General features: G+C 35.0%; 1 protein-coding gene across 5 annotated transcripts in view; it reads left to right on the top strand.

The window, feature by feature from the left end:
* Window positions 1-24,524, top strand: part of LOC150104886 (uncharacterized) — a 695,785-nt gene that overhangs the window by 344,772 nt on the left and 326,489 nt on the right. For all 5 annotated transcript variants that reach the window (XM_090395398.1, XM_090395401.1, XM_090395397.1 and 2 more), the window contains exons 13-14: window positions 3,784-3,918; window positions 17,634-17,873. In XM_090395398.1, coding sequence (XP_090251524.1) covers window positions 3,784-3,918; window positions 17,634-17,873 — 375 coding nt within the window. The remainder of the gene's footprint in view (window positions 1-3,783; window positions 3,919-17,633; window positions 17,874-24,524) is intronic.

Below are 24,524 nucleotides of genomic sequence, written 5' to 3'. Positions count from 1 at the left end.
AAGATTATTCCTTGAATCAGCCTCAGTTCAGGAAATTTCTCAAACCCCAAATTTGAGTGCATGAACTTCCCCAAACCCCAAATTTGAGTGCATGAACTTCCCCAAATTTGGAAAGCTTGCATTCTAAGATCGTCTGCGCAACGACCAAGACTACCCAATTTAGCCCACTAGGGGACAAGTTTCCTGCTAATATTACATTTTAAGATTATTAGATATGTGAAGAGCCAAAGGCTTCAATTCGGCGACATATATCTTGTTTAAGTTAAGGGATATTACATCCCATATAGTTTCTTAGCCGAATAAGAAACTCAAAGAGTTTCATGCCGAATATAGTAAAAACTATATATAAAGTTCGGCGATTCCAAGCGTAAGCAAATACCTGATACTGCAGCACTGATCCCAAAGGGTAGTGCAAGCTGGGGCAACTCGTGGTAGAGGTGGAGCGAGTTCCGATCACTATTCTTGATATTTGCCCATAATGTGAACTTAGCTCCTAGGAACTGTATTTTTGTTCACATTATGAGAGAAGGTCACTACCCAGACTGGTTTCGACCTTTATTGAGGTCTCATCAGTGAGTAGCCAGACCTAGTTAATATCAAGTTTGTAGCGAACAGAACTTGTACCCCTACTACGAGTATTGCCGTGAGGTGCTCTAATAAATTATTAGATATGTGAAGAGCCAAAGGCTTCAATTCGGCGACATATAACTTGTTTAAGTTATATGTGACATATGTGAGTTACATTTTAATATTTAAGTCTCCTGCTAATATTACAGTCATTTTTATTTATTTTATTATATATATTTTGTACTTGATTATAAAATTCAATATTATCATCTTCTCTTCCTTCTTCTGGAGTATAAACCAATTATTGTTAAATAACCTCTATCTATTTTTATTATAGCTTCTATTATTCATTCATTCCATAATTTATAATATTTTAACAGTTTTGAAAGGGAATTATGAGTCCTAATCATAATACCTCTTTGGTCTCTGTCGACTCCACTATATATCACATTAAAATTTTCAGTTCTAATGGTTCCTTTTAATTTCTTTTTTTGTTTCAGTAATTACTGCTATTTGAGAGTTTCTTTCATTTAATATTTGATCTAATTCCACTGCTTTATATGCTATTCCGTCTACTTTCCAGTTTGCTATATGTATTATATTTTGTCGTTTCCATTTTCATTTTAGCTTTTCCATTCCAGGGTCGTTTTCCATAGAATCATTTCAATTACTTTTCTCTGTTACCTTAGAAGTAGATTAATGTTCTCCATGTCAGGTTACTAGCCTGGCGATGGATAGTCCAGTGGTAGGGCTGCTACCTTAAGGCTTCTGAGCTAGCCTTCTTCCAAATTTGAACCTGTTGGAGGAAAAGGGTATACTGAAAGGAAAAACAGTTAATTTTTTTTTGGGGGGGGGGGGATAGGTCAGAAATTGAAAGAGCCTGTAGTGAGTACTCCAATAGCATAAGGGTCATAAAATATGAAGAGTTGGTTGATAAGGCCTTATAGGGAAGATTAAAGTGAGCGGATCTTCCTCAAAGTAGAGGAAGAAGAGGATAGATCCAGCTAGTGGATCATCGGAGTGCCACTTCCCTTACAATCAAGATGTTTGGTCCATGAGTCCTTATTCAATATATTCGGACCACCCCCACCATATCTGGTGGGCTTCCCTATCCATCACCCAGGGAACGTGCTCTCTAGAGGTTACAGGGTCCCCCGAAAGTAAAGTTTTTATAATTAATAATTTAGTTTATGTTGTCATTTCCTAAATATTAGAAGTATGTTTCCTTATCCTGTTCATATCCATTAACCTACCTGAGTCATTTTCCAGAGTGACAGTCCCGTTACTTCTTTCTTAAGACATAGAAGTAAGAAAAGATTCATTTGGATTGGTTACCAGACATCTGCAGCCTAGTATAGTGGTGGGAAGATATTACGTTAGCTTAAATTAATGTCACTCATCTGAAATCTTCATAATGAACTAAATATGGAACTCTGCACCATCAGAATCAAAAAAAAAAAAAAAAAAACTTTCATCATTCAGTCAACGTTAAAGAGGAAGGGGACATAAAGTGAATGTTAGTCTGCTGTGAATGTTGGTTCCCTAATTTGATAGAGATCCAATGAAATTGATACTGTTTTCTTAGAACTGTAATTTAAAGAACCATCTCTTTTATGTTTGAAATATTCTTTATAAGGTAAAAAATTCTCAATTTCTGATATAGAATTTAAGTTTTTGACTTATTTTTTTTATTTATTTTTATTTTTATTTTTTAAACAATGTGCTTATTTGGTTTATTATGAAGATTTCAGATAAATGACATTAATTTAAGCTACTGTAGCATTCTGAAATTTTAATATTAATTCTGGATTTTCATTTTTATAATTTCATACACTTGTTATTATTATTACCCCAAGACCTCCCTCATGGAGGCAAAGACTCATCTGGGAGGTCCTCTTACCTCTCTCTTTCTCTCACTCTCACACACACACACAGAATAGAATATTCTTATGTCTCCCAGCATTGTGCATTTCTATTTTTTTCTTGCTGTTAAGTTTTTTTTTTTTTTTTTAATGTGTGCTTTATGTATGGTTCCTGCTAATCCTTTGTGTTCTGTTGTCTATGTACAATTTCCTGTGATTTCCTTATTTTCTTATTGTGATGTCATTTGATATGATATGATATCATTAATGCTTTGAGCTTTTACAATTTGTAATAGTGAGCTTAAAATAGCATTGGTTCTATGGAATTTAAGCCAGGCCTTTTTCTATAGTTATAGTACATTGTTCATTATAGTGGGATTCACTATAGTTCATGTTTACTGCACTTTTATTTAAAAAAAAAAAAAAAAAACGAGAAAAAAAAACACATTAATAACTAACCAGTTGATTGTTGTTAGTACGAAATGTGTTCACCATTGGGCAAATAGAAATATTTTTACTGTTTATGTTTTGAACAGGTAGTTCTTCTTCTATCTTTACAACTATTCATGAATTTTAGCTTGCAAAACAATTTTTAGCCATTATTTTATTTTCTCTGCAATATTCTTCTAATTCTTAACCTTTAAAGGTTATTCTTTTTTTCTTGTAAACAAAGATTCATCTTAAAGATAGATCTTTGTGTCTTCGTATATCTTACTATATCTTCACCATTAATTAGTTGTTCAAGTTCATTATTTGTTCTAATTGGATGGGTAGTTATTCTCATTTATCATCATGTGGAGTATAACTTTCACAATGAAATTAATAACAGATACCAAGAAATAGCCTCTGCAATAGTCTTTTCAGTACTGCTGCCTATAGATTATTTGCATGAGAATCTGTTGAATGCCTGATCCCTACAGATAACATCGAGTAGTAATAGTAGCAGCAGTAATGGAAGAATTGCATTGTAAAACTCACTGAAATTATTAGCAGTGAAAGTGATAAGATCCCCTGAGAATTTTCTTTTAATTAAACAAAACTGAAGATAGATACTTGTTTCACAACTACACATGCCATTTTTCAACAGATTTCATCCATATTTTACATATATTCATTTCATACATGGCATAATTAGAATTGAGAATTAACACAATTGGACAACAGCAGCAACCTGTTCTATTAATATAATAGCATTTTAAGTACATGGTTTTTTGCATGTTTTTTTAGGGCACCCATGTTGTGCAGGCATATAATGGGAATATAATTTTGAATTCCTGTTTCAATTGCATTACTCTATATTTTTAAAAATGCACACAGATTTATTCTTTTAAATTACCAATCACTTTTTTTGTAGGAAATTAGAACAAATGAAAGAAACCCTGAGGGAGCTGAGGTCTATGCTAAATAATTCGGGACCTTCAGTAAATGGTATAGAGCCCAGTAACGGACATGAAGAGGAACAGCAAATGGTAAACTGTAATTGCACCAGGTAAAGTAGCATTTCGAGAATTGATCTCTGAATATTATTATTAATATTGTTATTATATTATTTTTCCAGATCTCCATGGAACCAGAACACTTGTTGCAGGATGCTATAAACTCCCAGACCACAATACCAATCATAACTTGCCTTTAAAAACATTCATCTTTGGAATATTCATCACTCATTCTGGCAGTGCATTCCATTTATTCGTTCACCACTCGCCTTTCAAAAAAATCCATTTTCACTTCCTGATTCACATAAAGTGAAAATGGAATTTTTTGCAAGAAGGGGTGATTAAGGGTCAAAGCTATATAACTGAGAGGAGACCTCCACATAGCCTTTAAAGGAATGCGGAGAATTGAGCTTCTGACCTAATGTCCCCAATCCTCACCTTCTCATGGTGCACCCTGTTTGGTGCACCTAGATACTGAATGAACAACAATGGGCTGGCAGTTTGGGATTTAGTCAACTAAATTGTATTCTTATTGGCTTAAACCAAAACATAAAATGATGGTACAACGTGACAGAATGGGCTGGCAATTTGGGATTTACCTGACCAAATTGTATTCTTATTGGCTTAAGCCCAAACATAAAATGATGTACAATGTGACAGAATTTCATGCCGGCTGGGATGTTGCCTTTTAGCCAGTTTGGGAAAAAAAACTGGCTAAAATTCTTAAGAAATTCAAAATCAAAACGTTTCACTACGTTTCCTAAACTCCATTCCATCCTCAGTCGACCTAAAGAAAAACATCACTTTCTTCAGTACCCAGGAGTTTACAAGATTATTTGTAATTGTGGAAAACCTTACCATGGACAGACTGATAAATCTATCCTTTTCCGTGTTGAGCAACACAAAAGAGATTTCCTACAACAGAACCCGAGCTAGTGCTCTCTCCAACCACATCCTATTCTCAATAAGCTCCGACGAAGGCCGCCAACATCTTATAGCCTGGTCTCAAACTTCAAACATGCATAAATTTTATGATGAACTTGAGAGACGTATTCTTGAATCTAAAGAAATTTCACTCAATTCAACCCATTTGAATAGTAGCCTCAGCTACAATTTATCTGATGTGCACATTTCTGCTATCCAGTACTGGCGTTTTCATGATATCTCACACACACATGCAGTTATATACAGCTGGAACTATAGCACGTACTACAGTTTATAGTAGTTCTGTTGTCATTATTATGTAATGTTTCTGTAGTTTTTTGTATATAATTCTTTGTACCTGGACACCTGAAGAAGTTGTTTTATCAATGAAACTAGTAGTGTTCCTATTAAACCCCATTCTTTATTATTCTCGGTGTTTAGTCATTTAAACTTTATTAATTTTCATATATATATATACATACACACATAGGCTGTTCAATAAGTAATAAGACTATATTTATACAGAAAACAGATTACCTTTAATCGTCATCATTTACATGTTCTTTTTCGAAGTAACTACTGTGAGACGCGATGCATTTGTCCCAACGTTGCATCCACTTCTTAAGCACAAGTGAGAGTCCGTTTTTTTGAGAGTTCTTTCGAAATGGCGGCCTCTTAGTGGTTTCTTGAGCTGAGGAAACAGCCAGAAATCGCATGGTGCGAGATCAGGACTGTATGGAGGGTGTGGTAGGATATCTGTGTTGTTCTTCTGCAAAATGTCCACTACACAACCAGCAATATGTGGCCTTGCATTATCGTGGTGCAATAAGAAGCCATTCTTCAGCAATGGACGCTTCCTTTTGACGTGCTTGATGATAATCGCTGCTGTGTTGATCATTGTCTCTGTGATGGACGTTGAAGGTCTTCCCTCACGTTCAAGATCTTCCACATTTTGCCTTCCTTCCTTAAAAGTTTTATGCCAGCGAAAAACACTTGCCCTCGACATTGCTTCATTGTGGAAAGCTTTGCATATCATGTTAAAAGTGTCCGATGCCGATTTTTGTAAATGCACAAATCGGCATCGGACGCATAACGCTGTTCCAAGGACACTTCCATTTCGAAGACTGGTCGCACCTCGTAGGCACGCCGATGAGCACTTGCGTTTAGTCATGTGACACTCTGGCACATCAGCCCGTATACATACAGCAACATTTCTTTATTCCACAGAAATTAATATTGTGATGAGTGGTTTTACCACAGTAAAATTAGTCTTATTACTTATTGAACAGCCCACGTGTGTGTGTATATATATATATATATATATATATATATATATATATATATATACACGTACAGAGACAAGCTGTATTACATTTCAAACAGTATGCCAAAGAGACAATGATTTGATCAACGGTTATTCTACTGGCCTGACCCTCTAGTAGAATAACCATTGATCATATCTTTGGCTTACTGTTTGAAATGTAATATCTTGTCTCTGTATATATGTGTATACTTCAGATGATGACCTTTTTATGAAGGTTGAAATTTTCGGAAATTAAAATAATTATTTCTGACATGGTTATAGTGTCCATAATTGTCTAAAATGAATGCTGATCACCACATAACACTAAAGGAAAGGACACACACACACTAGCAGTTTTTCACGCAATACTTGTCACACCTCTCTTTAAACTTTACTGACAAAGCACATACAACCACATCTGGCAACCCATGCACTCCCCTGCAAGCAAAATTCTAGTCTTAACATCCTTGCTGACTACACGAAAGAATGAGGGTTCACCCTCCACGAGAGGGCCCTTGTTCTTTCTGCCATGTTCTTCAGTGTCAGTCCTATTAAAATCTGTTTAGTTTTTTTTAAGACCACAGACCTTCAGTCTATTCTCATAGGGAGCTTTCCATAGACTTGCCACAATCTTTTTCACTCAATTCTGGACACCACTCCCCCCCCCCCCCCCAACACACACACACACACAGAATCCAGATGACCAGTTCTGCAAGCAGTAGTTCCAATGTATTATTAAAGTTTTATAAAGGGGAGAATAACTTATCTGCTTGTTAGTGTCTTCTTCAAAACTGTATCACTGATATATAAAAATAGTAGCCCTTGAACTTCACCCTGTGGTACCCCACAAGTGGGGTACCACAGGGTGAAGTTCAAGGGCTACTATTTTTTTGACCTTCCTGTTTTGGGACACTACACTCCCATACACAACTCACTGGCTTCTGTTAGCCAACCAACCTTGTAACTGAGTTACTTCATGACTATCCATCCCTATCCTACTTGTCTTTAACAACAGTTTGTCATGTGTGGTACTTGATGAAACACTTTAGTAAAACCCAGAAAAATTGCCCTTTAAGCATCTCCTTGGTCAAATACATTTATCACTCTGTTATAAAATGCAACCAAGTTTCTGAAGCAAGACACCCCTTAACAAACCCATTCTGCTTTCTTGAAAGATTTTCTGTTCTTGTTAGAGTTATACACAGACCAGAATCTCCCTAACAGGTGTCTGTCTGGTGAGGGGATCAACTTGTTCACACTAGCCATGCCAGTCATTTGTGTCACCTTTCTCCTTGCTACTGGTGGTGATTAATTATAAAGTTGGTGATTGTCGACATTTTCATGTCATTTTTATATGATGCACATATAAAAACACAGCACATATTTATTTCATTATGAAGATTTCAGTAAGCAACATTAAGTTATCCTAACATTTCAGAATTTAAATTTTGGATTTTTATTTTTATTTCATACTCTTCTAGTTGTCTTCTTTCTTTCTTATGTTTTGCATTATTGTTTGCATTTGTGCTTTTCATGTTGTCATTTTGTGTTTTATGTATGGTTCCTGCATTTATTTGTATATATTTTCTCACCATTTCCTTTGTTTACTGAACTCAGCTGCATTTTTCTCCCAGATTTATCACTCTTCAGTGGACCATCATGTTTTCTTGCTATATAATATTAAATGTAGTTATTAATCTTTTTTTTCATGTGCCAATGCACATTACAAAATTAATCAAAGCCTTGACTTATTCCCTCACCCACTTAATTTCCTTCATTTTGCTACAGCTAATCAAGTTTGATTTTGTCCACATCATTCATACAAAAACACTAATAAAATTTATGTAGCATTATTCCCAATAGCTGTATTTATTTTGAACTGATGGTTATCAGCAAACAATTAGTGTAACCATTAAGAAGAGTTGCCTCTCATCTAAGAACATGGTGATCTTCTTTCACATATTTCTATTCCATATATATTATATGTTACTTGTTCTGGGCAGATGAAGTTAAAAATATATGTATCTGCATTAAGCAAATAAATTTTCTAGGCATGGATTATGATGTCATTTTTTAGATAATTCAGTTCACTATCATGAAGGTTTCCAACTTTCACAGTCATCAATAGCTTAAAATAGCATATGATACTTTGGCGGCAGTGCTTTTTCCATAGTTTGTTATTATGCATCATTCCATTATAGTGGTGTTTACTATAGTGTACAATTACTGTATTATTATGAAAAAAATATATATATATTTTTTTCCTATAATTAGACTGGCAGCAAAAAATTATTTGAAATGACAGTGATTTGTTATGCTTAAGTACAGTAAGTTATTTTGCTTAAAGAAGTCCAGAGTTCAAGATTTAAAAAGAAAAAAAAAAAACTTCTCTTTTATTATAATTCCGATTTTATTGACAAAACAGTCTGAGCTAATAATTACATGTACATATCCAGTGAACTCTGTGTTATTCAAATAGCTTAGGGAATGGCATCTTCAGATAGTGGATTTTTCCACATATCAGAGACCCCCTGGAATGATGCTTTAGTGATGCATGAACTGAAGGAGTGGCTCATGTGTTGGATATATGAATTTCATTTTCATAACACTGGTGCTTTTGAAATCATGAATTTCATTAAAAAAACAACTTAATTTATAAAATATAGAAAAAAGAAATATTTGCTTCTTGGGGAGAAGAGAGGAAAAGACTTGGATTATATTCTTATTTGGAATATGAAATGTTAGCTTCTTAAAATTAATATGGAACACTTACATCATCAAATGAATATGCACTTACATAAATAACTGGTGTGCAAAACAACATTGCTTATCTTCCTACATGTAGTGAAATTGGATGTTTTTACACATAGTAAACAAATGACAGTTATTTCTCTATTTGTGTAACTAGTTATTTTAAGAAATTAAATGCAGTTTAATTTGTATAGTTGATAAAAGAAGAATAAAAATATTTCTTAACTGAATATGAACAAATAACATTTTGTAAATCCCCATCCTTCCAGAAAATTATGTAATTAATTGATTTATGCCAATTTTACAACTAATTGGTACAGCCATGTAAATGAGAAAATACCCCCCCCCCCAACAAATACTAGGATGGGTTTTTTTTTTTTTTTTCTCTCCATTATTACTTTATATGTTTGTGTTGACTGGTATTAAAGGCAGTAATCGGTTTATACTGATTATCATCTTTATTATTTTATGTTATTCCATTTATTATATATATATATCATCATCAAATTCCTGCCATGTACCCTCAAGGGGTGTACAGGATATGATAGTACTACATGAAAAATTTACATCATTACTAACTTCCTATCTACAATTTTCCTCCAAATCAGTCTGTTACTTGTCAAGACTCCCAACATTATCAGATCTTAGATTTCTATCATCTAAGGCACTTTGTACTGTATCAATCCACCTATATCTTGGTCTTCCTCTAGGTCATTTTCTTGCCCAATCTGTTTAAGTGACCATACCACCTGAGATTAGCTCTGCAAGCGCATTCCTGGATGCTGACAATGTCAAGTTCTTTCCCAATATCATCATTTTTAATATGATATTGCCATTGATGCCATCCCTTCATGCCTCTAATCTTTCTCAGGACTATCATATTTGCAGTCTCTAGTCTTTGGTCAAGTGTTTTACTTCTGACCCAGCTCTCAGATTCATAAGTTTAAACTGGTTTGAACACTGTCTTGTATACAGCTACTTTAGTGTTCCGACTAATTTCTGTCTTATTCCATATGAATTTATTCATTTGACTTCCTATCATACCAGCCTTGTTGATTTTGTTGTCTATTTCCATATTTAATTTACCATCTTCACTAAAAATCGTGCCTAAGTACCTGAAATGTTTTACTTGTTCCACAGGTTCTCCATTCACAACACAGTTGACATTTTCAATGATTCTGCCTATTTTCATTGTCTTTGTCTTTTTATTGCTGACCTTCATACCATATCTGTTACAACAGTTATTCAATTTAGTCAGTGAATCTTGCAGACTTGTAGCGGATTTATTTAGAAGTATAACATCATCCGCATAAAGCAAAGAGCTGACATTAACATTTTCAATTTTGATATCATGTTTAATACCACTTTCCTTCATAATGTGATCCATATAGATAATGAATAACAGAGGGGATAATGTACATCCTTGTCTGACACCAGATTTAACATTAAACCATCTTCCTATACTTACTTCAATTCTAACTGCTGACTTGCAACTCAAATAAAGACTAAGTATTACTTGATATAATACCCCACTGACACCATATAACAGTAGTGTATTGAATAGCTTCTCTCTTGGCACCTTGTCATATGCTTTTTCCAGATCGACAAAACTGAAATAGAGATCTTTGTTATATTCCCATGATTTCTCAACTATTTGTCATAAAGGGAAGATCTGATCCTGACAGCCTCTATTTGGCCTGAATCCAGCTTGTTCTTTACCAAGCTTTTCTTCCACAATTCTTCTCAACCTTTTCTCAAGTACCTGCATAAATCTTACCAGGAACACTCAATAGGGAAATACCTCTGTAATTCTCACATTCAGTTTTATTTCCCTTTTTATATATGGGTACTATGAGAGCTCTATTCCAATCACCGGGAATTCGTCCCTCTCTCCACGCCTTCTGAAATATGCAGGGCAGCCACTGTACGACTTTTATACCACCATATTTCAGCATTTCTGGTCGAATATAATCTACTCCTGCTGTCTTTCCACATTTCAAGCCTTTGATGCCTTAGTCTACTTCAAGTGTGGATATATATGCCTAGTCAGTGTTTTTTACCACTTTGCTGTCACTGATTGTTTCATTTAGCAATTTTTCGAAGTAATTACACTATACTTCAAGGATATCTTTTTCTCCCTGTTTTCATGTCACCTTTATCATCTCTATTACAGCACTCTTTCCTCTATTTCTAAGCTTCTTCAACAACCTCCAGAATATTTTGCCACCTTCTTGATATTTATTTTCTCTGTTCTTGCCGAAGTCCTCCCCTGACTTTGTTTAGTTAGTTTTACAGAGTGTTTAGCTTTGTTACATTTATTTCTATATTCTCTAAGAGCACAAGCTGGCTTATTTGGCAGTAACTTTTGATATGCTTACTTTTCCTTCACTGCCTCTTTAACTTTTGTGTCCTCCATGGAGTTCTGATTTTTCTATTCTTTCAGACAACCTTGCCGCATGCCTCTCTGGCTGAATCAATGAATGTTTTCTTCAGAGTTTGCCACTGAATCTCCAAGGTTTGGTTACTGTTCTGAAACTCATTTATTTTTTCTTGAATAATATTTGTGTATACAGTTCACATCTGAGAGCTGCTCAACTTTTATTCTCTTTAAAACTTTCTTACATGTTATTCTTTTCAATATGAAATTCAATTTTATCCTGCTCAAGACTAAATAGTGATCACTTCCAATTTCAAATCCTTTGTACACTCTGGTGTCCTGCACCTGGGAGAAAACATCACTATCAACAATAACATAGTTAGTGAGACTTTTCTTATTCCTTGCTTCTTCTCTCCATGTGAATTTGTGCACATTTTTATGTTGGAAACTGGTGTTAGTAATAACCAGGTCATGTCCTGAGCAGAAATCCAACAGGTATTTGCCATTATTATTAGCTTTGCTCTTTTCTCCAAATTTTCCCAAAATATTGTTGTATGTCTGACAATCATTTCCTACTCCGCTATTTAGATCCTCAACAAGGACCAACTTTTCCTTTTTCATTGTGTCAGTTGCTTTCTCTAAAGCCTCAAAAAATTCCTCCACTTCTTCCTTAGTAGAACCTTCTGTGGGACAATAGGCACAAATAAGTTTCATTGTCCAGTTCCCCCATTCTGATATTTGCTCACATCACTCTACTTGAGACTGCCTGCCATTCAAGAAGATTAGCCTCGTATATTTAGTGTTGAATACTATGGCTACTCCTTCTTTTCCTTGATTGTCATTGCTTGAGTATAAAATTTTGTATTTATTTCTCAGAAAGATTTCACCAGTTTTTGTCTTTTTTGTTTCAGTCACCCCTATTATGTCGATCTGGTACTTATCTAATTCCTCAGCTAGCTCCATTTCTTTGCCATTCAGGCTTCTTATTTGATAGTACTGATCTTGAACTCTGGTGATGTTGAGTTGGGGTGGGTTTTAGGATTTGTTCCAGTAGCTGCCTTTCACTGTTTGCCCTGGTTCACTGGCGAAAACAGCGGGAGTCTTGTTTAACCAGGCGATGTCCCAGTTGGCATAAATATATATATATATATATATATATATATATATATATATATATATATTTTACCAATTGGTTGTTGTAAAATTGACATAAATCAATGAATCGTGAGTATATTTTTTGGAAGAAACCGTTGTTTATTCGTGATTGGTTAAGAAATAGATATATTCTTATTTTATGAACTTTCATCAGCTGCACAAATTAAATCACATTAATTGGCAAAAGTAATAGGAGTGGTTTCTTTGCATGGAGTGTGATTGTACCGTGGAATGCATTGACTGATCGAGTGGTGAGAGCAAGAATGGTCAGCGAGTTCAAGGAGTGGTATGATAGACTTTGTGTTTCCTAGGAAGGACCTCCGATGATGAGCCTTTTGACTCCATATAGACCTAAATAATAATAATAATAATAAGTTGCAGATGTCCCTTAAAAAATTATGTTTTTCTGTCTACCTTATTTATTTTTAATTGAATTATTCTTACTGATGTGAGATTGACATTAAAAAATGCAAAAAAAAAAAGTAACAACTTGCTACTTGTAGTTATCAAGAAATGATCGCAGTATTATATTTGTATTTTAAACTAAAACTGAAGAAAAGAGAAGGAATTATTTCCAACATAATTTGTTCACTTGGTAACAAATTATACAAGTAACCTCATATAACGCTGATGTTAGGTTCTGCAGAAATGGCGCGTTATATAAATAGCGTTATGTGAGACTCAGATCACAGAGAAAAAGTAGGGTTATGTTCTGAAATCGTTTTTTTTTATAATTATATGAACAACAATGACATATGCAACAAAAATATTTTTATTTAATTCAGCTAATTCATATGAATTAAGCAAACATGTAAACTATGAAACAAGTAGAAACTTATAAAAATACAAATTGTATGTAAACTTCATTGCCCATAATGCATAAATGTTTTAGGCAAAATAAAGTAAAGTGCATATTTTAATCGTAGTCACTGTCTTCAAAAATAACATTTCATAGATGTTCTTTATTTGCGAGTGGGTGGGATGTCATCATCAATTCAAATCTCTTGGACATCATTTGTATAATTCTCATTGCATACTTAAGGTGATCTAGTTATCAAAAAGTCAGTAATAAGACCTTGCTTACCACTATACTGCAATTTTTTATTAAGTTCATAATGTGGAGCTAAACAAATATCCAATTGTCTTTAGAATTTTCCAGGAGAAAACATCACTATCCATTGAGGAATCATTATCTGTAAAATAACTCTAAATTTTTTGCCAAGTCCAATCCTGCTAATTTCTTTAAACTGAATTCTTTAATGGATTCATCACAATCCACATCTTTGGCAGAACTTTTCTCGCCATTTGGTTCGACATCATCTATTAATTGTACCAGTTCCTCCTCATTTAAATCTATTCCCCATCAATTATTTCACTAATTTTGTTTTCAACCATATCGCAAAAGCCTTCTAAGTGGCCATTACTATAAAAATAAAATTTTTAAATAAAAAAGCATTACATATTGTATGTAAGTCACCAAAAAATAAAGTGCTCAGCTTGAGATTAACAAACTTATGATTTTTAATGCGCTTTCCTGGCAGAAAATGAAGACAATTTTCAACAGTAAATAATTTATATGGTAAACAGTTGATGTACATGTGTAATAAAGGGTATTTCCCCTAGTATAAATTCGCTACATGCCCAATACAGGCAGACACAAATTTAATGAAGATAAAATTTGATTTTTAATTCGTGGGGTGAAAAATATATGAAAGGATAAAGGGTTACTACAATTTGTAGACCGCATTGTACGAGGGTTACCTGTACTTTTTTTGAAATACAGTTCTGATGCCTTTTTTTATTAAAAAAAAAAAATTTATAAGAATGATTATCATAAATATACCCAGTCCGAAATTTCACAATAAAATTATGTGTAAATTGCGCTTTGTGTTTCTGCAATTGATTATAGTACAGCGGTATCTCGCTAATCCGAACCTCTTTAGTCCGAACCGTCCAATAATCCGAACAGCAGTTTGAAAGGAAAAATTTTTTGTTTATTACGTCTTATTATTTTGCCTCCAGACTGTACTCCATTGTTGCAATCAACGGAGCAGAACATAATACAATCCATTAAATTAAAATATCATAAAGACCTGTTTTTAAATGTAATTTCCCAAAATTATAACGTTACCACATCAATAAAAAAATATAAATTTGAATGATGTAGCATTCTCAGTTGCTGCTGCTTGGGAAGCCTCGAACCTGAAGCAATTCGAGCGTCATGGAAAAAACTATCGTCTTCTAGAATTTACCAAGATAACTACGGTGATATACAAAAAGAGGAAATTCAAAACGTCCATAATTTAGTTAAAAATAAAAATCCAGATGTCGAAATTTCACAAACAGATGTTACGGAATGGATTACAGGTAGAACTGAAAGTGAATTCGAAATCAAATCAGATGTTGAAGTTATAAATATGACGATACTGAATGAATCAGAAGACGATGATGATGATAAAGAACTCGAAGGAAAAAAAGGCAAACATGGAGAGGCGGTTCACAGTTTAATATGTGTATAGAATGGGCTAAGCAGAATGATATGCCATTCCATGAAATTTTATTGCTAATGCAGCTCGGAGAAGAAGCATTCGAAAAAAGTTTAGCTTCCAAGAAGTAAAAGGAAATCGGTGACTTTTTTTTACAGAGAAATAAAAAAAGAACATTTTTGTGTGTTATTTTGTAAAACTTACTTTGTGTTGTGTACAAGAAAGTGATATTTTTTACGCAAATTAAGCTATGTACTGAACTATGCAATTTTATTAAATCAGAATCCTCACACAATACAGATATATACAAACTAAATTTTTTACGAAAATAAACTTATATTATATTTTAAGTTTTACATTACAGTACAGTAGCTTTTTTCTATCAGTTACTTTATTTATTTACAGAATTAAATTGATGTACCATTAGAATCTGGTTATTTTTGGCTTAAACGCTAGTTATTGTTGTCTCTTGGGGTGATATTCGCTAATTCGAACAATCACGGTTTTTATTAGTTCAGATTAGCGAGATACTACTGTATTAATTTTCGATTTCATACAACTCTTGCAGTAAAACTTTTACTGCAAGAGTTCTACTTTTGTAACAGTTTAACTTTTACAGTACTGGATTTCAGAGTAGTCATATAAACTGTGAAAAGTGCTTTAGGATATTTTCAGGAATACTTTGAAGAGTCAAATTTTATTTATATGCTTGATTATATATCATATGTCAGCAGAATGTTATAAATGGAGATCAGTTATGACCAAATACCATTAGTTGTCTGTAGTAGTTGATACAGAATAAGTAGATGTCACTATTATAGTAGTTTTTGTTGTATTGCTTTCAAAACTTATTATTTTCCTAGCCAGTATGGCTAGGAAAATAATAAGTTTTAAAATAATAACAAAACCCTTTTCACGCTTCCTTTTCAGAAGCATACATTGTTATGTATTATGGAAAAGGTTATATATAATGTTCTGTATAATGGTTGGTTTCGACCTTTATTGAAGTTTCTTCAGTGGCAGCAGGATGATACTAAGGTTTGAATTGATTCAGAATAATGCAGAGGAATCTCATAATGTATTGCAGTATATACTTATGAAATGAAGTGTGCTTTGCATTATGAGTTATCAAGGCAATTGATGTGACGTCAACACTTTCTTTATGCAAGTATCCTAGTTGTGAAGACTTCTTATGCAGACTTGGTTAAGGCATTATAATTTCTTTGCAAGTATAATTTACTTTGTAACCAAATGAAGAACATTTCTACAACTAGTTTCGATATAATTATTTGTATCCTGCTTAAAAGAAAGTGATGGTCACTTCTCTTTGCAAGTCCCATGTATGCTATTGTATCCTCAACTAACAGGAAGATATCACTATCATAGTCAATAAGAATTTTTTTTCTTCTATCATCTGTCCATATACATTTTTACATATCTTTATGCTAGAACATGGTGTTAGCAATGACTAGTCTGTGTCCTGAACAGAAATTGAGTAGGCCCTTACTATTATTTTTGCCCTTGCCTTTAAATTTTCCCCAAACATTTGTGTATGCCTAGAATTCATTTCCTGCTCTGTTTAAATTGCAACCAGATCCAATTTTTCTACTTTCTTTATGTTAGTTGATTTCTATGATGATTAAAAGAAAAAAAAAATCCTACACCTATTCCTTAATAGACCCTTCTGTCGGACCATAGGCACAAATAAGTTTAATTTGAAATTCCCATTTTGAAATTCACCCACATAACTGCTTGAAATTGCTAACCAATCCAAAAGTTAATCTTTGTGTTTGGAGTTGAATGCTATTGCTGCTACTTTCTTTTCCTGATCACTATTGTCTGAATATAACATTCTGAATATAGCAGCTCACCTGTGTTTAGTCTTCATCTCAATAACACCAAATATGTCTACACGTTACTTTTCTAATTCTGCCAGTTTAACTGCCTTTCTCTTGATACTGTTAATGTTGATGGTGTTTATTTTCTGTTCTTCTGACACTTTGTTACAATAGCTGACTTTTCACTCTGACAAAAACAGTAGATTTCTTGTTTAACTTGGACTATGTCCCAGCCAGCATGATGCTTCATTGTATTGTACTATCATATTGGTTTCGTTTAAGCAAATATAGAATACCGTTTGGTTGGTTTAGCCTGAAAATTGACTTAAGTTTGAGTCTATTCACTGACCGGAAGAACTTTTTCTAAGCCTTTCTTCGACCGGTTCTTGAGTTAGTTGATCTCTGACATGGGCAAGCAGGGTTTTTCATCCTGTAAACCCAAGAAAATTGACCGTAGAATGCACATTATTTCAGACAGTAACATATCTTGTTAGGGTTATATACCAATAGACGGCAGCACTTGTGTGTCAGTCTCTTCATTGGTTGCCACTTATGATTAGTGATAGTCTTGGGCCAGCTATCTCTGATTGGCTATCAGTCAAGATTGAACTGCCCACTTGGTCTCCAAAATCTAGATAGGGTTAAAAGGCCTCGCCTACTCCCTATAAGGGAATAAAAGGCATTAACTGATTTGGTTTAGTCCCAAATTGTCATCCTCTCATTCTTTCCATATTCACAGGATACCTATTAATGGGGCACATCCCATGCAGGGGAGTACTGGACATTAGGTCTAATATGTGCATTAATTAGTTAATTTACTAAAATATCACTTTCTTCTCCCCCCCCCCCCCTTTGTAGCTATACAAAATATATTTATTTAAATTTACCAAGATACTTTTTTTTTTTTTTGAGATTTTTTTTTTTTTTGATTTAGTTCACAGAAAGATAGAACTGATGCAGTACCTCATTTGAAACAAGTAATTCAGGTTAAAAAGGATAATATTCATAAAGAACAAGATACTGGTTTTCCTGCTAGAAGACATTATGAAGCTGAAGGTAGAGCTAATGAAGATACTGACAATGGATCTGCTGTGACTGCTGTTGCTGTGTCAGCTCCTCTGACTACTAATTCAGCCTCCTGGGATAGTGATCCAAGAATACAAGAAAAAATGAGGTGCGTGGTTTTAAAGATATTATATATATTACACGATAAATTATATTATTAAGATAAATGAAATTTATAATATAGTCAACTCTTGTTATAGGGAATTTATAAGGACCAGAGGAAAGAGAGGCCAAATGAAAGTGAGCCAGTATCATTCTTTTTAGAACTGTAACTGGTATTTAAGTAACCTCCATGGAGGCAAGATAATCTTATAAACCTGTAAGTACGGGATGCTTGTTGTAGAATGTTAGAGGTTGGCATGAAATATTCACTTCTGCCTTCCAGACCTCAATTTGTTCATCCTTGACACATTTCTCCATGTCTCTGCAAATACATAAAAGTTGCAAATAACTATTTGAAATGTGGCATGGGCAGGATTTTTCATTTGAATTCCATGAATTCATATTACACCATGCCTACTTTATGAAACAGCATATTGTCATGAAATAAGATCTAATGTTTAGTTAAATGGAATTGACACATATAGTAATATTAGTGATAATTTATGTATTTATTTACAAATTATAATCTAAGTTTATTTGGAGGTATAGTCAAATGGAAGCATTTAACTTCTCATTAGTTTATTATAGTGAAGATAAATTTTCTTTCATTTTAGAAATTATGGACTTTATAACTATGTTATAAATAACTCTTTTAATTTCCCGACATTTCGATCTTCATATTAAGATCATCATCTGGAGCATATACATATATACAGGACAAGCTGAGTTACATTGCATACAGTAAGCTAGAGAAACAATGATTTGATCACAGGTTATTCTACTGGCATGACCTCTAGTGGAAAAAAAAATTACAAATTAATTATTTAGAAACTACATCAAGCTAAATTCTCTTTATGATAACAAGAGCAAACATTCTTTCTTATAGATAGTTTTCTTTCAGTAACAATGATGTCCTATTTTTTTAGCATTACAATTGTTATTTTTGATTTAGGATCCTGGATTATCTATAGTCCTGTTTATAGTTAACTCTTAGAGAGGAAGGTTCCGTGGGTCGAATATGTGCCTTCCATACGTTTGGAATTTTTAGACCATCATTATTGTTCAGATTGGGGTGGTTGATAATAATCTCACAGGCTTCCTTAAATTTGTGTTCATACCATGTTTTGGTGTGATGTAAACAATTGGTGCTTTTCCAGTCAATACAAAGATACAGTCAAAAAACTATTTCCATACTATGCTTGTTCCCCCAAGAATTTACGCGCTACCGAAAATACACAAACAAATACACCACTCCGGCTGATAGTCGAATGGATTGATAGTCCAAATTATCACCTAGCCAAGAAATTAGCAGCAACACTCAAGGAGTTGGTAGGTCATTCCCCCTCCTATATCAGAAACATTACACTTCATAAACATTATCAAAGACATTACATTAGAAAAAGGTGATTTATTAGTCAGTTTTGACGTCTCTGCCCTCTTTACGAACATCCAATCAATGACACAATCCTTCTTTTACAGAACAAAAATTCCCTCCAGATATCATGGTGTTCTTTGTGCATGTATTATGTTCTGGTTATTTTGTATGGAAACCCTTTCTACCTACAAAAAGAAGGCACAGCCATTATCCCCCCTATTGCTAACTTTTATATGGAACATTTTGAGCAACATGCTTTAGATTCCTCTCCTTTGAAACCCAAAGTCTGGCTTAGATACGTTGAGGATGTTTTCACGATCTGGTCCCATGGCCGCCAGACATTAGATACCTTCCTTAGCTACCTAAACAAACAACACAAATGCATATAGTTCACAATTGAGATTAAAAAACAGAACACACTTCTGTTTCTAGATACATTTGTCACACGTCTTCCTTCTGGCAATCTTTCCTTCACTGTTTACCAGAAACTGACACATAAACTCCTACCACCACCCAACAGAAAAACTAGGTCTCATTAATACTCTAAAAAACCTGGCTTTGAAGATCTGCTCCAGTGAACATGCACTGAAAGATTAACTTAAAGTTATCAGCAATACTTTTCTAAAAAATGATTACAGCAAAAACACTATTTACAAAATTCTCTACAAGACACCAATAAAAAAAACAAAGATAAACTAGACCACAATAAAATTATAACCATTCCTTACATTAAAGGGACATCAGATAAAATAAACAGATTACTACAAAAATACAAACCCAAAGCCACCTTTAAACCTCCTGCAAAATTAAAAAAGCTTACTCAACTCATCCAAAGACACACTCTCTGCTGGCCCACCCTGGAGTATACCATACTTATTGCACCTGTAACATACCATATATATAGGGGAAATAGGATGCACAATTTCTATCATTATTCCTCATGGAAAGGCTTAGACATTGATTATGCATTTTCACTATATAATTTAAAGAAATTACAACATACTAGGATATACATTAAAATGAATTTTAATATATTTCAATATTTCGGCAACGTCACGTTGCCATTTTCAAGAACTTAAGTACAAGACACGTGCACGCGGGCACAACAAAACAGTAAGTGAGGAAGAAGTAGGAAGCTATTATTTCTCCTAAAATCCTGATTGTGCCCTCTAGCGGGCAATGTTGGTATTCTTGGGCGATTGGGCTGAAGGTCTTCTGATGTAGGTTTCCCAAATTTGAGGAAGTCTCATGCAGCCAAATTTGTTGAGGTTTGGATTGTTTCTTTGGGCTGAAGCTGATTCCATGAAAAGCCTTTCGTATCTGTATTTGCTATGGTGTATTATCCTGGCTTTCTTCCACCGTATTCTATGGCAGCTATCCAGCGGATGGTCAGCAAGACCAGAGTGCTGTATTGATGAAAATGGTGTAGTCCTTGTGTTCTGAAATTCTGATATTTGCTGTCCTGCCTGTTTGGCCAAAGTAGGACAGCTTATCCACTCTACTACCCCCCCCCCCCCCCCCCCTCCAGACCTACCTGGTGTATACCAGGTCCCTTGCAGCTGTAAGCTGTCCTACTTTGGCCAAGCAGGTAGGACAGCAAATATCAGAATTTCAGAACACAAGGACTACATCCGTTTTCACCAGTACAGCCACTCTGGTCTTGCTGACCATGCGCTGGATACCTGCCATAGAATACGGTGGAAGAAAGCCAGGATAATACACCATAGCAAATACAGATATGAAAGGCTTTTCATGGAATCAGCTTCAGCCTTAAGAAACGATCCAAACCTCAACAAATTTGGCTGCATGAGACTTCCTCAAATTTGGGAAACCTACATCAGAAGACCTTCAGCACAATCAGGACTTTAGGAGAAATAATAGCTTCCTACTTCTTCCTCACTTACTGTTTTGTTGTGCCTGCGTGCACCTGTCTTGTACTTAAGTTCTCGAAAATGACAACGTGACGTTGCCAAAATATTGAAATATATTAAAATTTATTTTAATGTATATCCTAGTACATTGTAATTTCCTTAAATTATGTAGTGAAAATGCATAACCAACATCTAAGCCTTTCCACGAGAATTACGATTATCCACGGAGATGTTATCACACTTAAAGCACGCCATTATGGTAAATTGAAGTGGAAGCTATCAAGACAACTGAATCGTCTCGCCTTCCTGAAGTGCTGCCGGGATAACCAGGTAATCACTAACTGTGTGAAATTTAAGCACCGTTTCTCTTCGCAAAAGGCACTTCGTATTTATAACCGTGCCAGCCAAGCGTTATTCAGAGAACAAATTGCCGCCACTCGTCGTTTCCCGAGTGAAGCTAACTCAGCTATACAAGCACTCGAAGATGACCTTTCAAGCACCTTAAGCCACGAAATTTGGTCGATTGTATACGACATCTCGTGCACTGCAACGGAGAAAGAATTTAAAAAAGTACGAGATCGACACATCAAAAAATTTGAAAATTTAAAAAAGAATGCGATCTCGAAACCGCAACTTCCTACCGAAACGATAGTTAACCTGTCGTCACTTAGTGTGAAACCTGAAGCACTCGACGCCCTCGCACGTGGCCACAACTTCGCCATTGCGCCCAGAAGAATACCTGCTGAGGATATCATGATACGAATTGAACACGGGATTCTACACCTTCCAAGCCGTGTCGCCAACGATATCAGACTGGATGTAGCTTGTGTGTTCTGACCAAAGCTAAACCACCTAAAACTAACATGCCCAGTAAAGAAATTAAATCTCTATTAGAATTAAAGAAAAACAAGAAAATAATAATCACCAAAGCTGACAAAGGGAATGCCACAGTATTGCTTAACCAAAAAGATTACACAGGTAAGCTGAAATCTCTATTGTTAGATTGGGCCACTTACCTCCCTAACGAGTATAATCCCACCAACTCACAAATTAGAAAACTTCACAGGCTCCTGAAGAAGGTCACTTCTTGGCCTGTGGAAATCACTAACAAATTAAAACCATATAACTCCATCCCCCCCCCCCCCCCCCCCCGTATTTATGGACTCCCAAAAATTCACAAGGAAAATGTGCCATTACGTCCCATAGTGGATGGAATTGATTCCCCCACATACAAACTAGCTAAACATTTGGCCAAAGCTCTCTCACACTATACTGGCAACACACCTTCATACATAAAAAACTCAGCCCACTTCCAAGCCAGCATAGAAAACCTTACACTCAAACACACTGACATAATGGTCAGTTTTGATGTCTCCTCCTTATTTACAAATGTCCCACTCAAAGAATCCTTAGAGCTAATCCAAGCTAAATTTCCTCCTGATATCACAGCCCTATTTCAGTTCACAATGAACTCAGGCTATTTTGTTTGGCAAGGAAAATTCTACAAACAAATAGAGGGGACAGCCATGGGTTCTTCACTCTCCCCACCCTTGGCCAACTTTTATATGGAGACTTTTGAAGAGAAAGCCTTAAACTCTGCCCCACAAAAACCAACCGTTTGGCTTCGCTATGTAGATGATGTATTCGCTATTTGGCCAAATCGCTCTGATGCACTCCTCTCCTTCTTAACACACTTAAACAACCAGCACCCCAGAATCAAATTCACCCTGGAAGAGAAAAAAAACAACTGCATTCCTTTCTTAGACACACTAGTCACCCGCCAGCCTGATGGAACCTTGGTTTTCTCAGTATATAGAAAACCCACCCATACAGGCAGATACATTCACCAACAATCCCCCCCCCCCTCACAACAATATGGAGTCATTAAGACACTACACAACATGGCTAAACTTATCTGCTCTAATGACAATGCCCTAACCACAGAACTAAACCACATTCTCAACACTTTCTCATCCAATGGCTACCCCCCAAAAAAAAATCCAAAAAATATTGAAACCAGTAAACCACAACCTCCCCCCCCCCTCACAACAAGGATTACTCTAAATCCATCACCATACCCTACATCCGAGGCACCTCGGAAAAAATCACAAAAATCTTAAAAAAACATAACTTCTTGTTACAGACCATATAAAAAATTGGCACCCTTATCCGCTCTACTAAAGACCCCCCCCCAGACCTACCCGGTGTATACCAGGTCCCTTGCAGCTGTAAGCTGTCCTACTTTGGCCAAACAGGCAGGACAGCAAATATCAGAATTTCAGAACACAAGGACTACATCCGTTTTCACCAATACAGTCACTCTGGTCTTGCTGACCATGCGCTGGATACCTGCCATAGAATATAGTGGAAGAAAGCCAGGATAATACACCGTAGCAAATACAGATATGAAAGGCTTTTCATGAAATCAGCTTCAGCCCTAAGAAACGATCCAAACCTCAACAAATTTGGCTGCATGAGACTTCCTCAAATTTGGGAAACCTACATCAGAAGACCTTCAGCCCAATCGCCCAAGAATACCAACATTGCCCGCTAGAGGGCACAATCAGGACTTTAGGAGATATAATAGCTTCCTACTTCTTCCTCACTTACTGTTTTGTTGTGCTAGCGTGCACATGTCTTGTACTTAAGTTCTCGAAAATGGCAACGTGACGTTGCCGAAATATTGAAATATATTAAAATTTATTTTAATGTATATCCTAGTATGTTATAATTTCCTTAAATTATATAGTGAGAACAATTTCTATCAGACAAAAAGAACATAAACGACACATTAAATATGATAACTATGGTGAAGCTGGCCTTTCTGATCGTGCCCTTGAACACCTTACATAGAATTGACTGGAAAAGCACTAGTTGTTTACATCACACCAAAACATGGTATGAATGCAAATTTAAGGAAGCCTGGATTATTATCAACCACCCCAATCTGAACAATAATGATGGTCTAAAAATCCCAAACATATGGAAGGCACATATTCGATCCACGGAACCTTCCTCTCTAAGAGTAACTATAAACAGGACTGTAGATAATCCAGGATCCTAAATCAAAAATAACAATTGTAATGCTAAGAAAAAGGACATCATTGTTACTGAAAGAAAACTATCCATAAGAAAGAATGTTTGCTCATGTTATCATAAATAGAATTTAGCTTGATGTAGTTTCTAAATAATTAATTAATTTGTAATTTTTTTTCCACTAGAGGTCATGCCAATAACCTGTGATCAAATCATTGTTTCTCTAGCTTCCTGTATGCAATGTAACTCAGCTTGTCCTGTATATATGTATATGCTCCAGATGATGATCTTAATATGAAGATCGAAATGTCGGGAAATTAAAAGAGTTATTTATAACACAGTTGTAAAGTCCATAATTTCTAAAATGAATGCTGAT

This window comes from Typopeltis vanoorti, chromosome 7 (genome assembly GCF_054136105.1).
Source record: "Typopeltis vanoorti isolate ZY-2024b chromosome 7, IOZ_Tvanoo_1.0, whole genome shotgun sequence".
NCBI classification, from domain to species: domain Eukaryota; kingdom Metazoa; phylum Arthropoda; class Arachnida; order Uropygi; family Thelyphonidae; genus Typopeltis; species Typopeltis vanoorti.
This window is presented reverse-complemented; position numbering and strand designations above follow the sequence as displayed.